This window comes from Pipra filicauda, unplaced genomic scaffold (genome assembly GCF_003945595.2).
Source record: "Pipra filicauda isolate LSUMZ 115617 unplaced genomic scaffold, ASM394559v2 scaffold273_size1055052_pilon, whole genome shotgun sequence".
Taxonomy (NCBI): domain Eukaryota; kingdom Metazoa; phylum Chordata; class Aves; order Passeriformes; family Pipridae; genus Pipra; species Pipra filicauda.
The window spans coordinates 937,037-955,880 of NW_024104391.1; the positions used below are offsets into that span (position 1 = coordinate 937,037).

At 43.0% G+C, this 18,844-nt stretch overlaps 1 protein-coding gene across 2 annotated transcripts in view; it reads right to left on the reverse strand.

Annotated features, from left to right (window-relative positions):
- CBFB (core-binding factor subunit beta) overlaps positions 1 to 18,844 on the reverse strand; it is a 38,457-nt gene that overhangs the window by 11,218 nt on the left and 8,395 nt on the right. The window contains exons 4-5 of one of the 2 annotated variants that reach the window (XM_027750052.2): positions 5,435 to 5,551; positions 315 to 441 (exon numbers count right to left, since the gene is read on the reverse strand). In XM_027750052.2, the coding sequence (XP_027605853.1) occupies positions 315 to 441; positions 5,435 to 5,551 (244 nt within the window). The remainder of the gene's footprint in view (positions 1 to 314; positions 442 to 5,434; positions 5,552 to 18,844) is intronic. The other variant, XM_027750051.2, reaches the window with a different exon arrangement.

The window sequence follows — 18,844 nt, forward strand, 5'->3', positions numbered from 1 at the left end:
ATGAGAAATGCACGGGGCAAAGATCCCTCTCCCTGCTATTAAAGTATCATTTGAGAGAGAAATGGAACTCTGTGAATAAATATGTCCTTACAGCTTAAGTACCCATAGAAAAGGCCATCTACAGAAAGGAAAAAAGGATAAAGGTCAGAGAATTCTTATAAAAACTTTAAAAACTTTAAATCCATTTTTAGAAGAGTTAAAACCAATGCATTTTGCAATTTTTATATGATGGCATTGAACAAACAGAAAATACACAACATTGTACAAACAGACAAACAAATGGAAACAATCTAAAGGTTTGGGAAAGTACTAACCAGTTACTGACAGCAGCTGTGAAACCCTCACCTCCATTTCCTCCCGGTGAGACCTGTCTCTGTCCTCGAACTCGCGGGTTCTCCGCCGAGCCTCCTCGAAGGCTTGTTGTGCCAAGGCATCCTCCTGCTACCAAAGCAGACACACAGAGTGACACAAAAGGCAACCCTCACTTCTGCCACATCACAGTTCTCGGGCACAGTAAGGATCACTCGGCAGCAAAGTCCAGAATGTCCCACAGAACCTGCCAGAACAGACGAGCTCTGGCAAATGCCAGCCCAGGTCAGTGAAATAACACTCACCTCCACTGCAGCAGAGACAACCAAGGCTGGGGCAGCTTTGCTTAAAATACATTTTCAAGGGAGAGCTGCTTTTCCAAAGTAGTTTAAATGCTGCTGTTCTTTGAAAAAGCTAGGAATTCTCAGAAGTTGTATGAAAAAGGCAATACATCTTATTCTCCTTGTAAAAGTAATTTTGAAGGCAGTATTCACAGGTATAGCTAGTCAGAGTCCACTAGCATCACTACATAAACAATGCTAATGTAATTCTCTTGCATTTAAAAAAAAGTATTATCTAAGTTACAAATCAAATAAATCCTTCATTTTATCAAAAGCTGCTGCAGGTGCATCAGTATGAACATTCTTAATCCTTATGTTTTAAATTTATATAATTATATAAATTTATAATCCATATATTATATAGTTATAATTTATAATTATATACATTTATAAATTAAATTATATAATAATAAATCTTTATTATTTAAATTTAATAAATCCTTATTATTTAAATTTAGGTGCATAAGAAAGTGCAAAGCAGAAATTATTCCTCCACAAATTAGCACACATCCCCATACATTGGAGGAGAAACCTGCAGCTTTTCAATAGCTCTGTAGTTTATTTTCAACAATGGCTTATGCACAGGAATAGATTTAATAAATTAACACTCAGAAAAAAAAAATCCTTCAAACTGTATCTTCTATTAGAAAATGTTTTAAATAAACTCTTATTAGTATGTAAAGCCATTATTATTTGTCTTAGAAGTTATTTCTCTTGAAGAGGTCTTTTAACACATATTTTCTGTTCCCCATCAGAATTTTTACATTTTCAGAATGGAGGAGTCGAGTCTAAAGAGGTTCCACAAAACAGTAAAGGACAAACTGTGCTGGTTCTCCCTCCCCCTGGCTCTCCAGCTGGAATTACCCCTGACCTGCTCACCATTCCCACACACACAGACGTTACTTCAAAGCTGACCATTTTGAGAAGCCAACCTTGACTGCTGGAGGACACAAACCTGCAGAGAGCCCAGCTAAGTGTTCACCTACCAGGGGATTGAGCACATCAATTTTTCAATTTCAGATAAAGCAAGCCCAGCCCCAGAAAACCTTAAATTGCCTTTTTTGCCGTGGGCACAGTGCAGGGCCCTGGAGCTGCTCTGGGAAGTGATGGGAAGGGGCTCCCTCGGGCCCAGGGCAGGGAAACACAAACAGCTGCCAATCCACTGCTCCACAGCTCCCAGGAAAGCCACGGAGCAAGGCAAGGCTGAAAGCTGCCAACATTTTCACACTACCTGCTACTTTTAAGAGTAGAATTTGGCCCTTTATAGGTATCTTAATGTTCATCCAAGGCACAGCAATCAAGGTCAGACAGCAGAAAGTAAGTTTGTTCTTAATAATGCAGAAGGAGAGAGAGAAAACAGATAAGCTCATCTCCCAGATGACTACAGGAAAGCTGCCTCCTGGTTTACAGAAGAGAGTTATGTCTTTATTACCCTTTTCTTAAACAGACTTAAATAGAAGCAGATTCTTTTATCATCAAAGGTTTTTGCATTTTGCCATCATTTACAGTGGTCATGAACTGAAAGGATGACACACAGCCTCAGCCAGAATATTTTAAAGAAATGGTCATAACCAAAAGAAGCCAAATTAGAAATTTATGGGGGGAAAAAAAAAATCAGTATGTTGACATGCAGGATGAAGATGTGCTGACAGCTGAAACAGTGGTTTACTAATGTCTGAGAAAGCAGAAGAAAAAAGCATCAGAACTTTCTTTTTTTTTAGTAAAAAAAAAAAAATTCTGCTCTACTCTTGGTGATACATTCTAACAAATTAACCAATGTCTCAATCTTATACAACGGGAATTTAACAAACACTTTTAAAAATGTCACTCGATTCTAGGAACTACAGCCTAGTGAATGCAGCTGTATGAGACCAAACAATTTATACATCTTAGTTTTATTCCACAGAAACGCTCCTGGTATGAATCTAGTAAGAAAAAAAAGAATAAGCAAAACATGAGCTGTATCAATACAACAACAGAATGAAAACAAACCTCCCAATCCAGAAAATTTAAAAAAAAAAACCAAGACAGAAGCTTACACCCCCCCACTTATACACACAACCCCCCAGAGCAGCCTGGTAGGAAAAGGTTTGGTGAGACAACAGGATGCTCTACTACAGAGGAGATGCAAAACTGCTGGAGACAGAAACAGTCTCTTAAGGACACTCAAATATCAAATCCAGGGAAATTTCAGCCCCAAGTAGGGAAGATATTCAAGGGTATATGTACATCTGTGTGTGAGTGCATCAAAGGCTGAACAAGCAGCAGAATCAGGGCCTTTAGCAATAAAAAGTAAGAGTGCTCAGTAACCAGACATGAACAGGCTGAGGATTAAGTGGAAAACAGTAGGTTAACAGTTACAACTAAAGTACTTCAGTGTTATGCATGTGGATTTTCTTCCTAAAATATCTGCTGACCTGCTGAAGGACAGTATAATTTCTGAAGTGTGACAGCAAAGAGAAGTTTTATCTGATCTCAGCATTAGTTAGTAAAGAAGTGGCAAGAGACAGGAAAATGCGAGAGCACTACTTTTGTACAAGGCAAGCCTTCCAGAAAATGGGTGTGTTTGCACACCAGCAGGACCTTTTCTCACAAGGGACAGTGGGTACCACAGGCCCTACAATGCAGAGTAGGAGGCACTTCAGCCCAGTGTGACATCAGTGTTATTTTGGGATGAATGTCAGCAGTTGGGTCAACGGCCTCTAGCAATATTACCACAGTTTTAAACAAGGAAGCAGAGTGACAGATACAGGAAAAAGGAAACTTAAGACTGTGAAAGATTGCCCAAATGTTTCCAATACTAACAGATGTAAGGGTGCAGCTCCTTCTGTGCCTGTACAGTTCCTCATGGCACCAGGAGCCCTTGGGTACTACTGCTGTAGCAAATGAGGTGACCAAGGATGAGCTCACGATCGCCAGGAAGCACAAACTGAACACAAATTACACGCCTGTAACTGAGTGCAAACACATCCACACAGGGCAATACCTCCAGCTCAGCACCCTGTACTCACAGGGTGAGTGTCAGAGACAGCACTGACACCTGGGAGCACACACACATCCCCTCACACACAGACAGAGCACAAACCACAGCTCCAGGGCACAAACACTTCCTGGAGACAGCAAAAACGAGTTGTGAAGTGTTGTTAAGACAGCATTTACACATCAAGAAACTAAAATAGCTTAAGCACTTGCAAAAATATTTATTGCGAAATTAAGAAGAGAAAAATTGAACCACAGGTCACCTGAGCACTCTCCTTTTTGGAAGGGTGCTTGTCTTTTTGAGGAAAAAATTTAGAAAGCAGTGACACTGTCTCCTTCTGAGTGCATGTTCCCATCAGTCTGCTCTCAGTTCAGAACTCCTGTAATTTGGTGTTACGTATCAAACTTACTAACTGTAGATCAAGAACCTTGGGGTTTGTCCTGCACAGTCCTCAGGGCTCTTCACCTGCCCTGGCTGTGTAAGCCAGTGCAGCCCAAAGGCCTCCTGCTCCATGGAGTCCAGGGCACTGACTCTGCTGCAACTGGAGCTGAGCTCAGAACATCAACACACAGCTTTGCAAGAAGTGAATGCACAGCAAAGAGTGGATTTTGAGTAAAAGCTTGGCTTGTGGCTTTTCTTGTGCATTGACAAAAGGTGGCAGGACTATTCTCTTTCTAGGCATCATGAAGAAAGCATGCAGGGCTGTGACTGCTTCTAACACACTCTTTTGGCACAAAGCATTTCTATTTAATCCAGAACACAGTCATATTAAGAACATCTAATTAATGTGCAAATTGGTTTTTTAACCTAGGGAAAGGCAAGGCACCACAATGGAGGAAACTTCTTGGTATTTTGGTGGAACCAAGGGGCTCCTACTCATGATGTAGTGACCAACTGCAGCTGTAGAAGGACTGAAAAGGAAACCCCACAGAAGTGAGGGCTGAGAATGAGGCAGAGAGTGGAAATAGAAAATGCATCCTTATTTAAATCCAGGGCACAACTGCCAGGAGTAACCCCCCCACAGGGCTGAGTTCATCCCAAAATATAGACTGTAAGCCATAACTCTGGTAACTGATGTTACTACATCCAACTTACTGTCCAATACACAGACAGGTGACCTGCATGGAAGCCCACAACAAACCTGGTGCAGCAGCTTTTAATATCAGTTGAGTGGATTTGTTACCCAACTACATTTCAAAAGCAAAGACATGTCTCAAGTCTGACCAAGTTAAAGAATCCTACTGTGTGAGTGAACCTTGTCTAGGTGACATCCACTTTAAAAGGCATTTCCTCTGTCTTGACTTTGTTCTTGTACATGTCCAAAGATTCAGCTGCTAGACAGGAATTTTGCTGGTAGGAAGTGGGCAGGTAAGTTCTCAAAGGCTGCCACACCTTAACAGAGCAGAGAGTCCACCAGTGTTAGGGGACAAATAAAACCACTCTTCATTCTCACCCACATGCAATAAAACAAAAAGCTACTTAAAAAGACCTCTATCACCCTAAAAAAACCAGCTAGAATAGACTTGCCAATCAAATTGTTACAGGATACATGCATAGTTTTTCAAACACTTTGATTTACTACTCTGTAGCATAGTAACAGTGTGGCTGTAAACTACAAGTGATCCCCACCCCTAATATTTGATCACATATTTCTGAACTTTATACCATAAGTTTCCTTTGGAGTTTGTATTCAAAGTGAAGGCAGAAAAAAAGCAAACAGGAATTGTGATCACTACCTGACTGCGTGTTTCCTCCCAGAAGAACAAATGTCTGAGGCACAGTACCCGAGGGCAGGCTGTCTTACCTGTGCTCTCTCTTCATCAAATTCCAGGCAGCCCATTCCATCCAGTCTCTGTAGGTCTATCCAGCCTTTCCAGATCACACAGACACCATTGAGAATCATGGGTGCCTTCAAGTACACCTGAAACAAAAGCCAACCACAGCTGTGAGTTTGAAAGCGCTCACACACGTGCCTGCACAATGAACAGACTGATCCAGGAAGCTCCTCCGTGCATTCCTAGAAGAACATCCAAACCAGCTGGTAACATGAGACTCCATTTAACAGCTTCTTCTGCCTCCTTTCCAAGAACTCATTTTAATCAAGTGAGTGCTTTAACCTTTGCCTACTGTACTGGATGGAACAAATTTAAGCTGTGTTCTCATTTTATAAACTGGCATGCACCAAGATTTGGTTAGAACTCTTACTCCTTTCAGTTAAATTAACTGTTTTTCTTGTCAGCTAGCCTTCCTGTCACAAAGGAAGTGGCACAGTGCCAGATAGGGAGGATCCTTTACAGCACATTTAAACAGTTAAATGAACACACACCTTCCTACTCCCAAGAAGCACTGCATTGAGCCCCAACACACGAGAGCTTTCATCAAAGAGCACGTACTGGTTTCAGTCCTCCTCAAACCTATGAACTAGTCAGAATTCAATAAAATACACTCTATATACACATTGTGCTAAAAATAAGGAAGTCTTCCTCTGTCAATTCTAGCATGTGGGAAAGGCTGTTCAAAAGAAGCAACACCAGATGATGAAAACCCAAGTACAGCACCAATGTGCACAGTGCCTTGAACTGCAGCAAGGAATAATGCATGAGCTTAAGGCCCCACATCTAGATAATGGTAGATGATACAGTCATGACACAAGGGAACTTAAAAAGAAGCAAATACAACATTAAATGAGTTTGACGTGTTATATTTAATGACATCAGCCTCAAACAAAAGTCACAGCAAAATTACCCCAATTGTACAGAAAAAAAAATAATTAAAAAGCAAAGATAAAAATCAACCTTCTGTGGTTATTTCAGCCTACTTGGCAAGTCAAAACCCCTTGTTGAACAGAGTTTGTCTGTGTTGAATCACCAGAGAGGCAAACCATGCACGCAGGCCTGCACCCACTTCAGACTGGAAGACTGCTCACACAGATCAAATCCAGAGCTTTTTCAGCCTTCTGGAGCAGCTCAGCCAGGTGGGGGAATTCTCACACAGCTCTTCCTCTAACAGCTCTAAATGAATGCTCTGACACATCCTCCTCCAAGCCTAATCGATGCTCAGCACCTCAGAGCAGCCCAGCTGTGCCTCCCTGCTCAGCTCCACACTCACCAGCTCAGGTCACTCGAGCAGAAGAGGAAAAGCCCAGAGGAGCAGGAGCCCCAGAGGAAGGTGAGCCTCCCACATGCAAAGGCACTAAACAACATGAAAGGCAACCCACGAGTGGGAGAAAGGGAACAAATAACGTGAATCCAATTTACCAGAAAAAAACCACACATTTAATCTCCAAGCTTGACTTCTACAACTTATCACACTTCGGCCGAAGTGACGCCCCCCTGATGTTTAATGAGTGCAATGTGCAGGAGCTCAGTGATGAAGGGCTAAGGGTTAGTTCAAGGGATCCTCTTCCCATGTGCACTCCCCTGCAGGGTCTCTGCCGAGGGCACAGACAGTGCTTGGTGCTGGCACTCGGGGCACAGCCCTGGAGTCACCCCCAGCCCTGTGTGGTGCCAGCACAGCCCGGGGCACAGCTCTGGGACACAGCTCTGGGACACAGCTCTGGGGCACAGCTCTGGGGCACAGCTCCGGGACACAGCTCCGGGACACAGCTCCGGGACACAGCTCTGGACACAGCTCTGGGACACAGCCCGGGGCACAGCTCTGGGGCACAGCTCTGGGGCACAGCTCCGGGACACAGCTCCGGGACACAGCTCCGGGACACAGCTCTGGACACAGCTCTGGGACACAGCTCTGGGACACAGCTCTGGGGCACAGCTCTGGGGCACAGCTCCGGGACACAGCTCCGGGACACAGCTCCGGGACACAGCTCTGGACACAGCTCTGGGACACAGCCCGGGGCACAGCTCTGGGACACAGCTCGGGGCACAGCTCTGGGGCACAGCTCTGGGCACAGCTCTGGGACACAGCTCTGGGGCACAGCTCTGGGGCACAGCTCTGGGACACAGCTCTGGGACACAGCTCTGGGACACAGCTCTGGGACACAGCTCAGGGCACAGCTCTGGGACACAGCTCTGGGACACAGCTCTGGACACAGCTCAGGGCACAGCTCTGGGCACAGCTCTGGGACACAGCTCGGGGCACAGCTCTGGGACACAGCTCTGGGACACAGCTCTGGGACACAGCTCTGGGACACAGCCCTGGGACACAGCTCGGGACACAGCTCCGGGCACAGCTCGGGGCACAGCCCAGGGCACAGCTCTGCCCCACGGCCTCTGCGAGCAGAGGTGTCACAACCAGCGTGAGTAAGACGTGGACTACCAGGAAACCACCTCCCACAGCCCTCATTTCGAGACTGAGCATTTCAAACACGCAAAACACATCCCACCCTCTCAGAACAGCCCTCACTCACCCATCTCACAAGGAGCAAAGTGCACATCATCAATTTAATACATGTGTTTAACTAGTTTAGAAGTGAAAAACAGTTAAAAGAGGCTATTAGTACCAAGTGTCATTCTCTTCTAAGAAGAATGAAGAATAATTCAAGAGGGGAAATAAAAAAACTGCACAAGCCAACTATGGGTCTGTAAAGACAAAGCAGCCTGTACTCTAATCTAGTTATATTTTACAGGAGCAAACAAGCCCTTTGCTGATCTTCACTTAGGATTTACTTCTCACCTGGCCTCCCCTACCCTTCTGGCCCACAGCAGGAGCCTGGCATGTCAGAATTTACTTAGAACTTCCCACAGATGACAAAACCTGCCTTCCCAAGTTGTCCAGGAGTAACTTTTTGTTCGTTTCTTTGACAAGGAATGTGGTGCCACCACTACCTCGTTTCAGTGGCTGTTCACTGCCCTGGCCACTGCAGCTGCCAGGGCATTATGTGCAAACTTCCTGGCTCGGTGCAAACAGCAGGGAGCTCAGACACAGCTGCTGAGGGCTCAGTGCTTCAAATGCAATGCCCCACACATCACCTGGGAGCCCGAGCAGTGCTGGAAATCCTGTGGAAATCTTCAGAAGTCAAAGGGAACCAAGCTGTGAGAGCCAATGTGATCCCTGGGGCTGCTCTCTGGGATCCTTGGTGCTATCTGCCCCGAGCACGCTGCCCAAAGCTGAGCTGCTGACACAGCAGCTGGGGAACCTCTGGCACACGGCCTGACCTTTCCAGATAAATCCTGTGCCCTTGCTCCCGAATCAGAGCCACCACCCATTCAGTAGCTCTTCAAAACTCTGATAAATAATCATTTTTCCCTTCTGAAAGATGAATTCCTTAGCAAGATATTCAGGTTTTGAAATTACCATATAATCATTCAAATGTAGTATAATTCATATTGAAACCCCACGAGTTTAGGCAGGAACTTTTCTCTCATTAAAACACAATAAAGCATACTGATACTTTTTAATTTATTTTAGAGAAAGGAATTTAGACTCCTTTTCCCCCTCTCTCCTCTTTCTGGAAAATAGAAACCACCTAAGACTATAGCCAAAAACGTTTAACCACACATTTCCTTCTTTTCGATAAAGCCATGCTGGTTCCCTTTCAACTTCTGAACTTAACAGAATAATTAATAAATTACTGCTCTGCCTGTGAGCACATGATCTGTTATGGTACCTCAAAATCCAGCAAAGTGGTCTTTTAAAAAATTTCAGAATTGCCTGCTCTGAAAGTTGCCTCAAGACAGTCACAGTAGGAGATCAAAAGCAAAAACTGTGTTATTTCTCCCCCCCATTAATATTATACAATTACACAATTTGATTAGAAGTAGACAAAAGAACTTTTGTAACTGTTTCAAGGTTTTACTGTTAACCCCAGGTTAACTGCATTTATATATTTTTATAAGTCCTCCACACATCTCTGGGTGCTTTTCGTAATAATACCTGGAAGTCAGTCCTGTAAAACTCCAGAGACAGATGAAAAGCACTAAAGAGCAGAAGGAAGGTTGGAAGTCAGGCAATTAACAAATTCATATTCAGGGGACAAATCTAATGCTACATAAAGAAACACCACTATAGGGACCTACAAGAGGAAAAGATCAATCATACAGCTGCCTCCTTTCAGTACAGCCCAACCTATAAACCCGACGAGGTGTGGCCTTTCTGACACTGAGAAGAGACACCTGTGCAGCTGAGTAAAGAACTCATACACAAGTTCAAGGATGAGAGTAAGTCCTCTCTCATTTTGCGCCCTCGTTTTCCACACACTGGCACGGCCAAAGCTGGTTTGTTAGACTGTGAGAGCCAAGTAAACTGTCATATACCAAAATATGCAATTTTTACTTGACTAGCAGCTGAATTTTTGTTCAGGTGGCTATTGTACAAATAATTTCATCTCAAACGACATCTTCCATTTCCAACTTCTACTACAGATCAAAGTAGCATTAGAATTTTTAAATGAGAAAAGCAGACATGTTGCTTTGGAAGCAGCCTTTTAGTGTTAGAACAAATATTCTGCTTGCTGATTGAACAAGCAGCAAGAGTAAACACTCTTATCTCCTGACAGATTATCTGGACAGAGGACAAACAGCACCACAAACACACATAAACTTGAGAAGGTGCTGCATGAATAGGCTTAGTTGGGCTCTAAGTTTGTGCTTTCTGGGAGTCCCAGCTGGCTTGTTCTCAAAGACCTCTGTGCCACACCTTCAACATATAGTGTATCTCACCCTCCCTTTTGTACTCTTTCAACTAATCTGGTATTTCTTCTGATCTGCATTTAAATGAGCAACTCTCTCCTCCAACTCCAACTAACTGAGAGTTATCTTTGTTGTTAAAAATAGGCAGGGACATGGCTCCTGTCACACAATTCATTCATATTTTAAAAGCCAAGCCATTTAAGCAGAGGACAATTCTCAATGACTTTTTAAAAACTGCTTTATTTGAGTGCAAGATGAAAAACCTCGGTTTCACATCCTATTTTAGCCCTCTAGTAAATCCTTATCTCACAGCACCAGGGTATTTAACCGATGTGCTGGAGATAGGCTATCTGTGAGCTCCATCCACACATCCTGCAGTTACAGAGAGTGCTCCTGCTCCCCACAGCTCCATCCACACATCCTGCAGTTACAGACAATGCTCCTGCTCCCCACAGCAACTGAGCCCTTTCCTCCCCCAGGGACTGCCCCGTTCTCCCCACCCACCCACTCCTGAATCAGCCAGAGCCAGGAGGAGCCCAGCTCAGCCCCCAGCTCAGCCCCCAGCCCAGCCCTGGGAACAGCAGTCCCCAGTGAAGGGGTGCAGTCCCTCCCTGCTGTTTGCATTTTCCCAGCACTCTGGAGCAGAAGGCTCTGTCAGAGGAGGCTCAGCCCTGACTCACCCTGTGCCTCATCACATCTGCCCATTCCCAACTGCTCACCCACCTCCCCCAGGATCACACCCACTGGTCATGTTTGAACAGCAGTGTCCCAGGGACTGCATGGATGGAACACTGACCACTGAGAAAGGAACAGCTGGAAACATTTCCTCCAAGAGAGAAAGCTGTTCAATCAGTTAAGGCTGACCTCCTCACTTCAGCTCCTCCTTACATTATCTATATACACTGCTGGGCAAAAGGAGACTGCCTGTTCAAAATGTTCCAGTAAGGAATTATGTATTTATCTGTTTCCTTTAACAGGAACCTTATATGAATATATATACATCTTTATAAATAAAATGCTGTAGTCTTGCCATGGACATGTGGCATGACTGTGCTGAAACGTGAAGTTGAGTCAGTCCCATCCCTGGGTTCCCTCCAAATGCCAAGACTCGCTCTCAAATCCCAGAGAAGGGTGTCTAGCCTGGATTTCAAAGAGAGGGAGAGGAAGCAATCTATGAAATGCAAAAAAAGAGTAACAGCTGAAGTTACAGCAAAAGCTGACAACTCCACACAAGGCTTCAGACTACACTTCCAGATATCCATCGCTCTTACTTTAAAAGAAATTAATGACAAGCAACCAAGTTACAGACAGAGCTTACAGCATTTTTCTGACTTCGTAGGTTTAATTCCAAAACAATAACCTTGTAACATAGTTTTTTTAACTGTTAATGAAACAGTAAATACAAACAGTTGAAAAGAATCCCCTTTAGAAAGTCACTATGAGTGAAATAGACTTTTTAGTGTTTTTAATTTGGATCAATCCTTCTGTCTCATGCCTCAAAGCATATTATTATTCTTTCTTCAAACACGCAAAAAAAATGTTTTCTATTTTATAAGCTAGATTTTTGAGCACCTTCCATTATATGAAAATGAGGTTTTGTTAACATTTAAACCAAAAACGTGAAGGAAGTGATACTTTCTGACCAAACAAGCGTCTTTCCTAAACAGCTGTACACAGATGACCCAGCTGTGGCTCTCAAGATGAGTACAGCTCCAAGCTTCTCAGGGGTGGCACCCGTGTCACAGCTGGATCACACCACCACCACCAGCCCCTGCTGCCCCCTGAGCAGCTGCCAGGGTGGGACTGCTGGGCCAGGGCTGGGCAGGGCAGGAGGTGCCCAGGGGCACCAGGCTGGGCCAGCAGCACCAGCTCTCTGCCTGTGCCCTGCTCCTCCTGCCCCTCCTCCTGGGATCACAGACACATCTCACCTTACAGAGAGGAGATTCTGACAACAGCACAAGGGGGAATGGCTTTAAACTGACAGAGGACAGGTTCACATCAGGGATTAGGAAGAAATCCTTCCCTGTGAGGGTGGGGAGGCCCTGGCACAGGTTGCCCAGAGAAGCTGTGGCTGCCCCTGGATCCCTGGAAGTGCCCAAGGCCAGGTTGGACGGGGCTTGGAGCAACCTGGGCTAGTGGAAGGTGTCCCTGCCCATGGCAGGGGGTGCAACAAGATGGGCTTTACAGTCCCTTGCAGCCCAAACCATTCCATGATGCTATGATTTAGACTGTGTACATAATCTGAAAAGAGGCTGGTAAGAGGAGGAATGACCAGGCCTGTTGTAGTGTGTGAAGTATTTGCTAGAAAAAGCCCATTTCAACTTTTTAGTCTTCTTCTTTCCTCTAAGTTAACTACATATCCCACAACACTCACCCAGAAACCAAACAGACCAAAAAGCATCCACCCAGGCATTAGTTTTTACAGAACACAAGAAGAATTTCTGGAAAGAGAGCAAAACATTCAAAATGAAATCAGGTTTCTCTGTTTCATCAGCTCTGACACAGATTGATTCCTCAAGCAAACCCAGAATATTAAAACTGTGTGCTTGATAAGAGTTCTAATCTAGACTGTTATGCTTAAGAGGGAAAAAAAAAAAAAAGAAAACAGAAGTTCTAAATGCAGCCTTTCATACCATGATGTTTTAACATGACAAAAAGCATTGGAAATTCAAATTCACTGACTGTGAGGAACAAGATATCCTAAATAAAAGAATTTGCTGAAATACAAAATATCCCTCAAATTGCTAACAGCCTGTACTAGAATTTTAATAGCAACAAGTAAAAATAGCTGAGCACAGGGCTGAGTAAGTTAACTATTATTTGCAGAGATTTGTTGTACATAAGCAGTTAAAATTGTTGTTAAATACTTTAAACTCCTGCATTTTTCCCCCTTTAGAGCAATATATCCCTGGTTTGTTCTGCTTCTGTGTACTTCTGCTCCTGCTTAAAGTCAATTAATAAAGTTGCAACTATGATTTAATTTCTCAAAAAGGTCTTTTATTTGGACCCTTAACAAAATACTGCACTTGCCAGACTCAGGAGTCATAGGAATTTTATTTTTTTTTAGTCTAAATTTTAGACTCATAGATGCATTCCCCCTACTCCATAGAAACTTATAAATTAATACATGCTTACAGATACACACATATATGCTAATTTTATGGATGACTCAATATACAGCTTGAAATATTAACTTCAGGCATTTCACAACAACAACAAAAAAATCTCAAAAAACTTCTGCAGTAAGTTCCATTCAAAAACATCAACAACACAAAAAATTACTTCAGTTCTCTAATTATAGCAGAAGGTGTTTGGATAACAAGTGATAGTATTTCCTTGGTGTATTCCCTGAGGAAACAATGCACTCCAGTTCAGAACTAAAAAACACCTCAGAACATACTGCAATTGCCAACTTCACAGCAAAACCTGATGGGCTGGGATTATGTACTTCAGTCACTTTTGAAGTGTCCTTATAGAAGTCACCTGTTGTTATTACAAATATCACCAAAGTTTTGAAAAACATCCACCTAGAAGGTTCAATTCAGAGGCAGCACAACCCATCTTTACAAATTCATGTAGCAAAAATACCCACGTGCAGACTCACATTAAAAATATCTCTGTAAGTCATATCAGAGCTGTGACAAACCCTCTCCCAACATGTTTTCTGTACTACTGAAATACTACAGTAATGGGGTTTAGTTTCTAAAATGTCACAAAAAGAATAGCAGAAGAATTTTCCTCACTTTACTGGAGAGTCAGAATTTGAAAGTCCCTTTTAGAAAACCTGGTATTTTTATGGGTTGTCTTGTTGGTTTCATTTGTTAGTTTTTTCTGCACAGTTAGCTCAAGTATGTAATCATGACTCCTTTTTGAAAGCAGATCAATGTTTCATTAAATTATGCACGTTGCTATTTCAGTCAACTAAAAAACAAGTCTATAACTAAGAACAGATATGAAGCAGTAAGGATGCCAGATTAAAATCTGTGGAAACTGCAGCATTTTATTCCTGGACTAAGACCACTGTTCAGTACTTCTGCTTACAAGCTTGCACAGAAAAATACCAAAATGCTACTGCACAGAAGTTATACCCATCCATTTAATAACAACCAAGGCTCTCCAGACGCAGCTCTTCGTTCCAAAATACTGCAGTTTCTGGACTAAGCAGAAAACATGAACCAGACCTGACCACAACCACCAAAAAACCCCCAACACAAAGCAAAAAGTCGATGGCTTCTGGTTTTCACATTGTCACTGCAGAAAGGTCTGATGCCTCCCAAGGAGACCTGCACCTCAGGCTCCTGTCTGACCTTACAAAGACAAAACCAACCACACAGCTGGAACTGAAAATCAACCAAATGCAATGAGCAGAATATAAGGAGCATCTGAAAGGCAAATACATGCTGGGCTTTTCCCCCGTGAAACTCTACAGGGTCTTTTATCAGTCCATCTTTACTACCAGATTCCACACGAGAAAGATGGCTGCATTTGAAATCTACTCTCCCTTTTATAGTGGAGAGGGCAGGCATTAAAAGACTCCATTTTTGTTGCAACAATTAAAAAGAATAATGTTTTTGCAGCAAAAGATTCCCAGGAGACTGCTGCTTGGTTTGCTGCTGCAAGCACACATGCATACTTATGCTCCCAGACCCAGTAACTAACAGGGGCACACACAGTTTTCTGCCACGTTGACAGAATATTTTCCAGACAGAAATTTCAATATTCCTTGGGAAATTCATTCTTTTCAAGCTTTCAGGAGATCACATAGCAAAAAGCAGTTATAACCAGCAACTGCAACAGAGGGTTAGAAAAAGAGGTTTATCTAGAAGTCATCATCTGCACACCATGCTACCTGGGTGCAAATAAACAGCCTATTGAGCCCCTACTTTTGAACTGAAAATTTCAAGCATGTAATGCAAGTATACTCAACTAGAAGTTACCTGACTTTGACAATATGGGCAAGCAACTAATAAAAACCATCCAGGAACGGACCCAAGCAGGAGAGGGGCAAGAAAAGTTGCTTCTTCTGCCCTTTGGCTTTCATCACCTTCTTGAGCACTCTGATAGCCTCATTCTTCCCCCTTAAGCAGGATTCAAGTCTGGGAAAACTGTGTGAACATTTATTCAACAAGTAGTGCTGCATCAAGGCTTAAAATAACGTTACTAATTTTTTGCCTTTTTTAAACTATAACAACTATGCAGCTTTCATCACTCAATAAAATTTCATAGTGTCAAATATTCTGTAGAAAACTGTCAGCTTCTGCAGAGAACATCCTTAGCAATGGCTGGGAATTATCTTTAACAGAGTAACATCAAACTTGCAATTATACAAGTTAATGAGCTCATTTTGCTACTTGTGCTTTGGACAACAAAACTCGAAGAAACATTACAGTAACTTTCAGAAAAGTAACAGTTTCTTGTAGCAGATGTTTCATCATCCTATTGAATTTTCTTATTTTTAATATGAAGTATTAAGTGATTTTCACAAAGAAGAAGACATTCTCAACGATGATGCTCTTACTTATTCATTTATAAGAAGAGCAGAGAAGCATAATGTTAACAACTTTGCTCAGTAAGTGGAGACTGATATGCAAACAACAGGATTCAACAATCCAAATGTCTGGATTTCTTCCAGCATCTGTGCTGTAGAGATCTCAAGTACTGCTTTTATCCACACAGCACTCCTGTGCCCCGTGCTGTTTCCCAAATGCAGAAGTGAGCTTGCTAACTCTGATTTTGTTCCTCCTCTGGGAAACTTTAGGATGATGACATGAATATATTTGAAATCTTGTCTATACAACTCTAATGAGTGCATTTAAACCACTGGAAAGAGTTCAAGGTTCTGTGACTGAATAACTGCTTCCACACTGGGTAAGAAGAGCTGAGCAAAGGCAGGTTTGCTGCTGGCAGAGCTCAAGCCCAACCACAGCCACGCTCCAAGTGCTGCTGTGAGCACTGCTCCAAACTCACTGCTCCAGAGTGGCACCATCACTGCCTGCCTGGAATGACCAACGAGGGAGCACAGGAACAGAAGGATCAGAGATGGAGGGGGTGAAAGGATTACAGGGAGAAGGCTGGGGATACTTGTCACATGAGAGATGCCTGGTGTGACTCATGCTCTGTGGCAGAGGGCACCCTGTGATAAATCACTCTGGCAGGAACAACTGTCCAAACCCAGCCAGTGGCTGCTTGCCAGCACAGGACAACGTGTCCTAGCAATCTACGTGCCCTAAGGACTGCTCTTCCCAAAATCCAAGTTCCTAACTGTTCATAGTGTATAAACTCCCAGTTGCATCTCCCAGTTGAGAGGTCAAGTGAATAAGCAAAGATACACTATCACTACCTGGCTTCAAATGGAATTTTGACTAAATAGCTCTCCTCTATGCAACAGCAGGTCATAATAAAGAACACTTCCAAGTATCCCAAAAAAGAAAAAGAAAAGAAAAAGTTTCACTCTCCTCTAAAGCAAAAATGGTTCTAGGAGCACAAACAAAGAAATTACATACCTGGAAAAAAAAGAAAAGAAAGAAAAAGAAACTGAGAAGTCTCTGCCAAATAAAAGACTCTTAAGCACAAACACAACAATAAATTCTAGAATCACAAGTATCTATAGAAGACTAATATTTTACTCAAAACCACAGAGATGATCCTGGACGAAAACTAATGAAGGGGGTGATTGAGAAAAGTGGATTCTTCTCATTCACCAAACCTTTGCAGGACTCCCACCCAGCAACTCTGAGAAAAAAAAAAAAAAATCAAGCTGCTCAGCCAGGCTGGGTACAAACTAGATATTCCACCAAACCCATTTATCTGCTGTCAGAATAACCACACACTGACCTTCTTGTTTAAGGCAAACAGAAAAAGTCTGAGAAAGATCAAAAGGAACGTGATGTGGGGTTTCTTCAGGGCAGCACCACTTCCCTTGGCCGGGCAGCAAAGGCAGCTCGAGGGCCCTGAGCACAGACAGCCCAGCAGCTGAGGGGCCTCCCCTGACCACCTGCTGCTCCCCACACAACAATCCCTCCCAGCTACCACAAGGGTCTGGGGGTGTGGGGCCATCGGGTAGGCACGAGTAGGAGGAGAGCAATTGTTTAAGGGTGCTCAGGAAAAGCACCAGTGAGATCTGCCCTGCCCCACGTTCCTGGGGGGAGCAGAAACTAAGCCAGACGAACGTGATAAAAATCTGACCCCAAAATAGTGTTATCCTAACCCACCAGGGTATTAAAGGACCAGCTAAAAATCAGTCCAGGACTGTACAGACCTACCCAGTGAACCTCTCCTCACCTTCAGATCTGGAAACATCTCCTGTTCTGCAGGAGAAAGCGTTAATGAGCAGGACAGCTCCTCGGGAACAAAACAGCCACACATATTAAAAGGTGATCCACAGAGAACTACAGGATACCCCTTAAGGGCTGACAGTTGCTAGTGTTTTAACTAAGTTACATCTTACATGTCCATAAGTTCCACCACACACAAACAGCTCCATGAACTTTCCTTAGGTGATGCCCAGCTCCTCAGGGCTGCAGCACCTCTCCTGAAATGCTCTAAATTGAGACCTTCACAATAATTTGAAGGCAAATAGAACGATGAAATCTTGATAATTGTGAAGACCACAAGCATCTTACAGCTGAGATGGTTTGCCCTGTGTGGTGGCACACCACAGTGTGACCTTTAATTAATATATTATGGCTTTTTTTTTTATAAATCCCTACCATCAGACACCCTTTCCCACTGATATGGGAAAAGGTAAAATCCTTTTGTCCAGAGACTCGGTGAATTGCAGGGAACACATACAAGTAACTGCAAACTGTGAGAATATTTTAGGTGATGACAATGCAAAAACCCCAAATACTACAGGACTGAAAATACAGGGACTGGTGGAGTAGGGCTCATTAGCACTACAGAGAGGGCAAAACAAGAGCTGAAACTGTACACTGGCTTTCCAGGCAACCTCACCTTTTTTCAAAAAGTAAGCACACCTAAAGAAAGGAAAACAAAAGCTTTGTGAAAGACTTAATGTTACACCTAAATTCTTCAGAAAATGGTGATGACCAAAGAGATTAAAATAAAACTTCTGACTCAATACATCTTAGCACAGATGTTCAGGTATTTCTCATAAATTAGGCTTTCCCCTTCCAAGCAAATTCTACTACAAACACTTGTGATCCTGTGTTTGACTGGAAATTGCATTTGCTCAGGAAATGGAGTAGCCAATACACCACTCCAATAATCTGTTAATTGTGGACAAGTTAATCTGTGGGCAAGTCCTATCTATCAAACCTCTAGTGGGAAAACAAGACACAAGTGGAAAATTGATGCTGTTGCCTGCCATTTAAATATAGTTTTTATTTAAAACCCATTAAAATATAGTTTTTATTAAAATACAGCACCTTTCTCATGAAAGGTGTCACTTCTGCTACTGCTGTAACATCTGCAGCACAGCAGAGATTTTCTTTTCTTTAGATTCACCCAAGCAGTTAACAACAACTTACAGCCAAATAAAGTTTCTCAGTTAGGACAAAAAACCTGCACGAGTAGAAACGTGCAGCATCTCCAAGAAGAAAACTGAAATTCTTTCGTTCTGGCTGGAACAAAGTTACTGGTTAATGAGTAGAAATCCCAGCTCACAT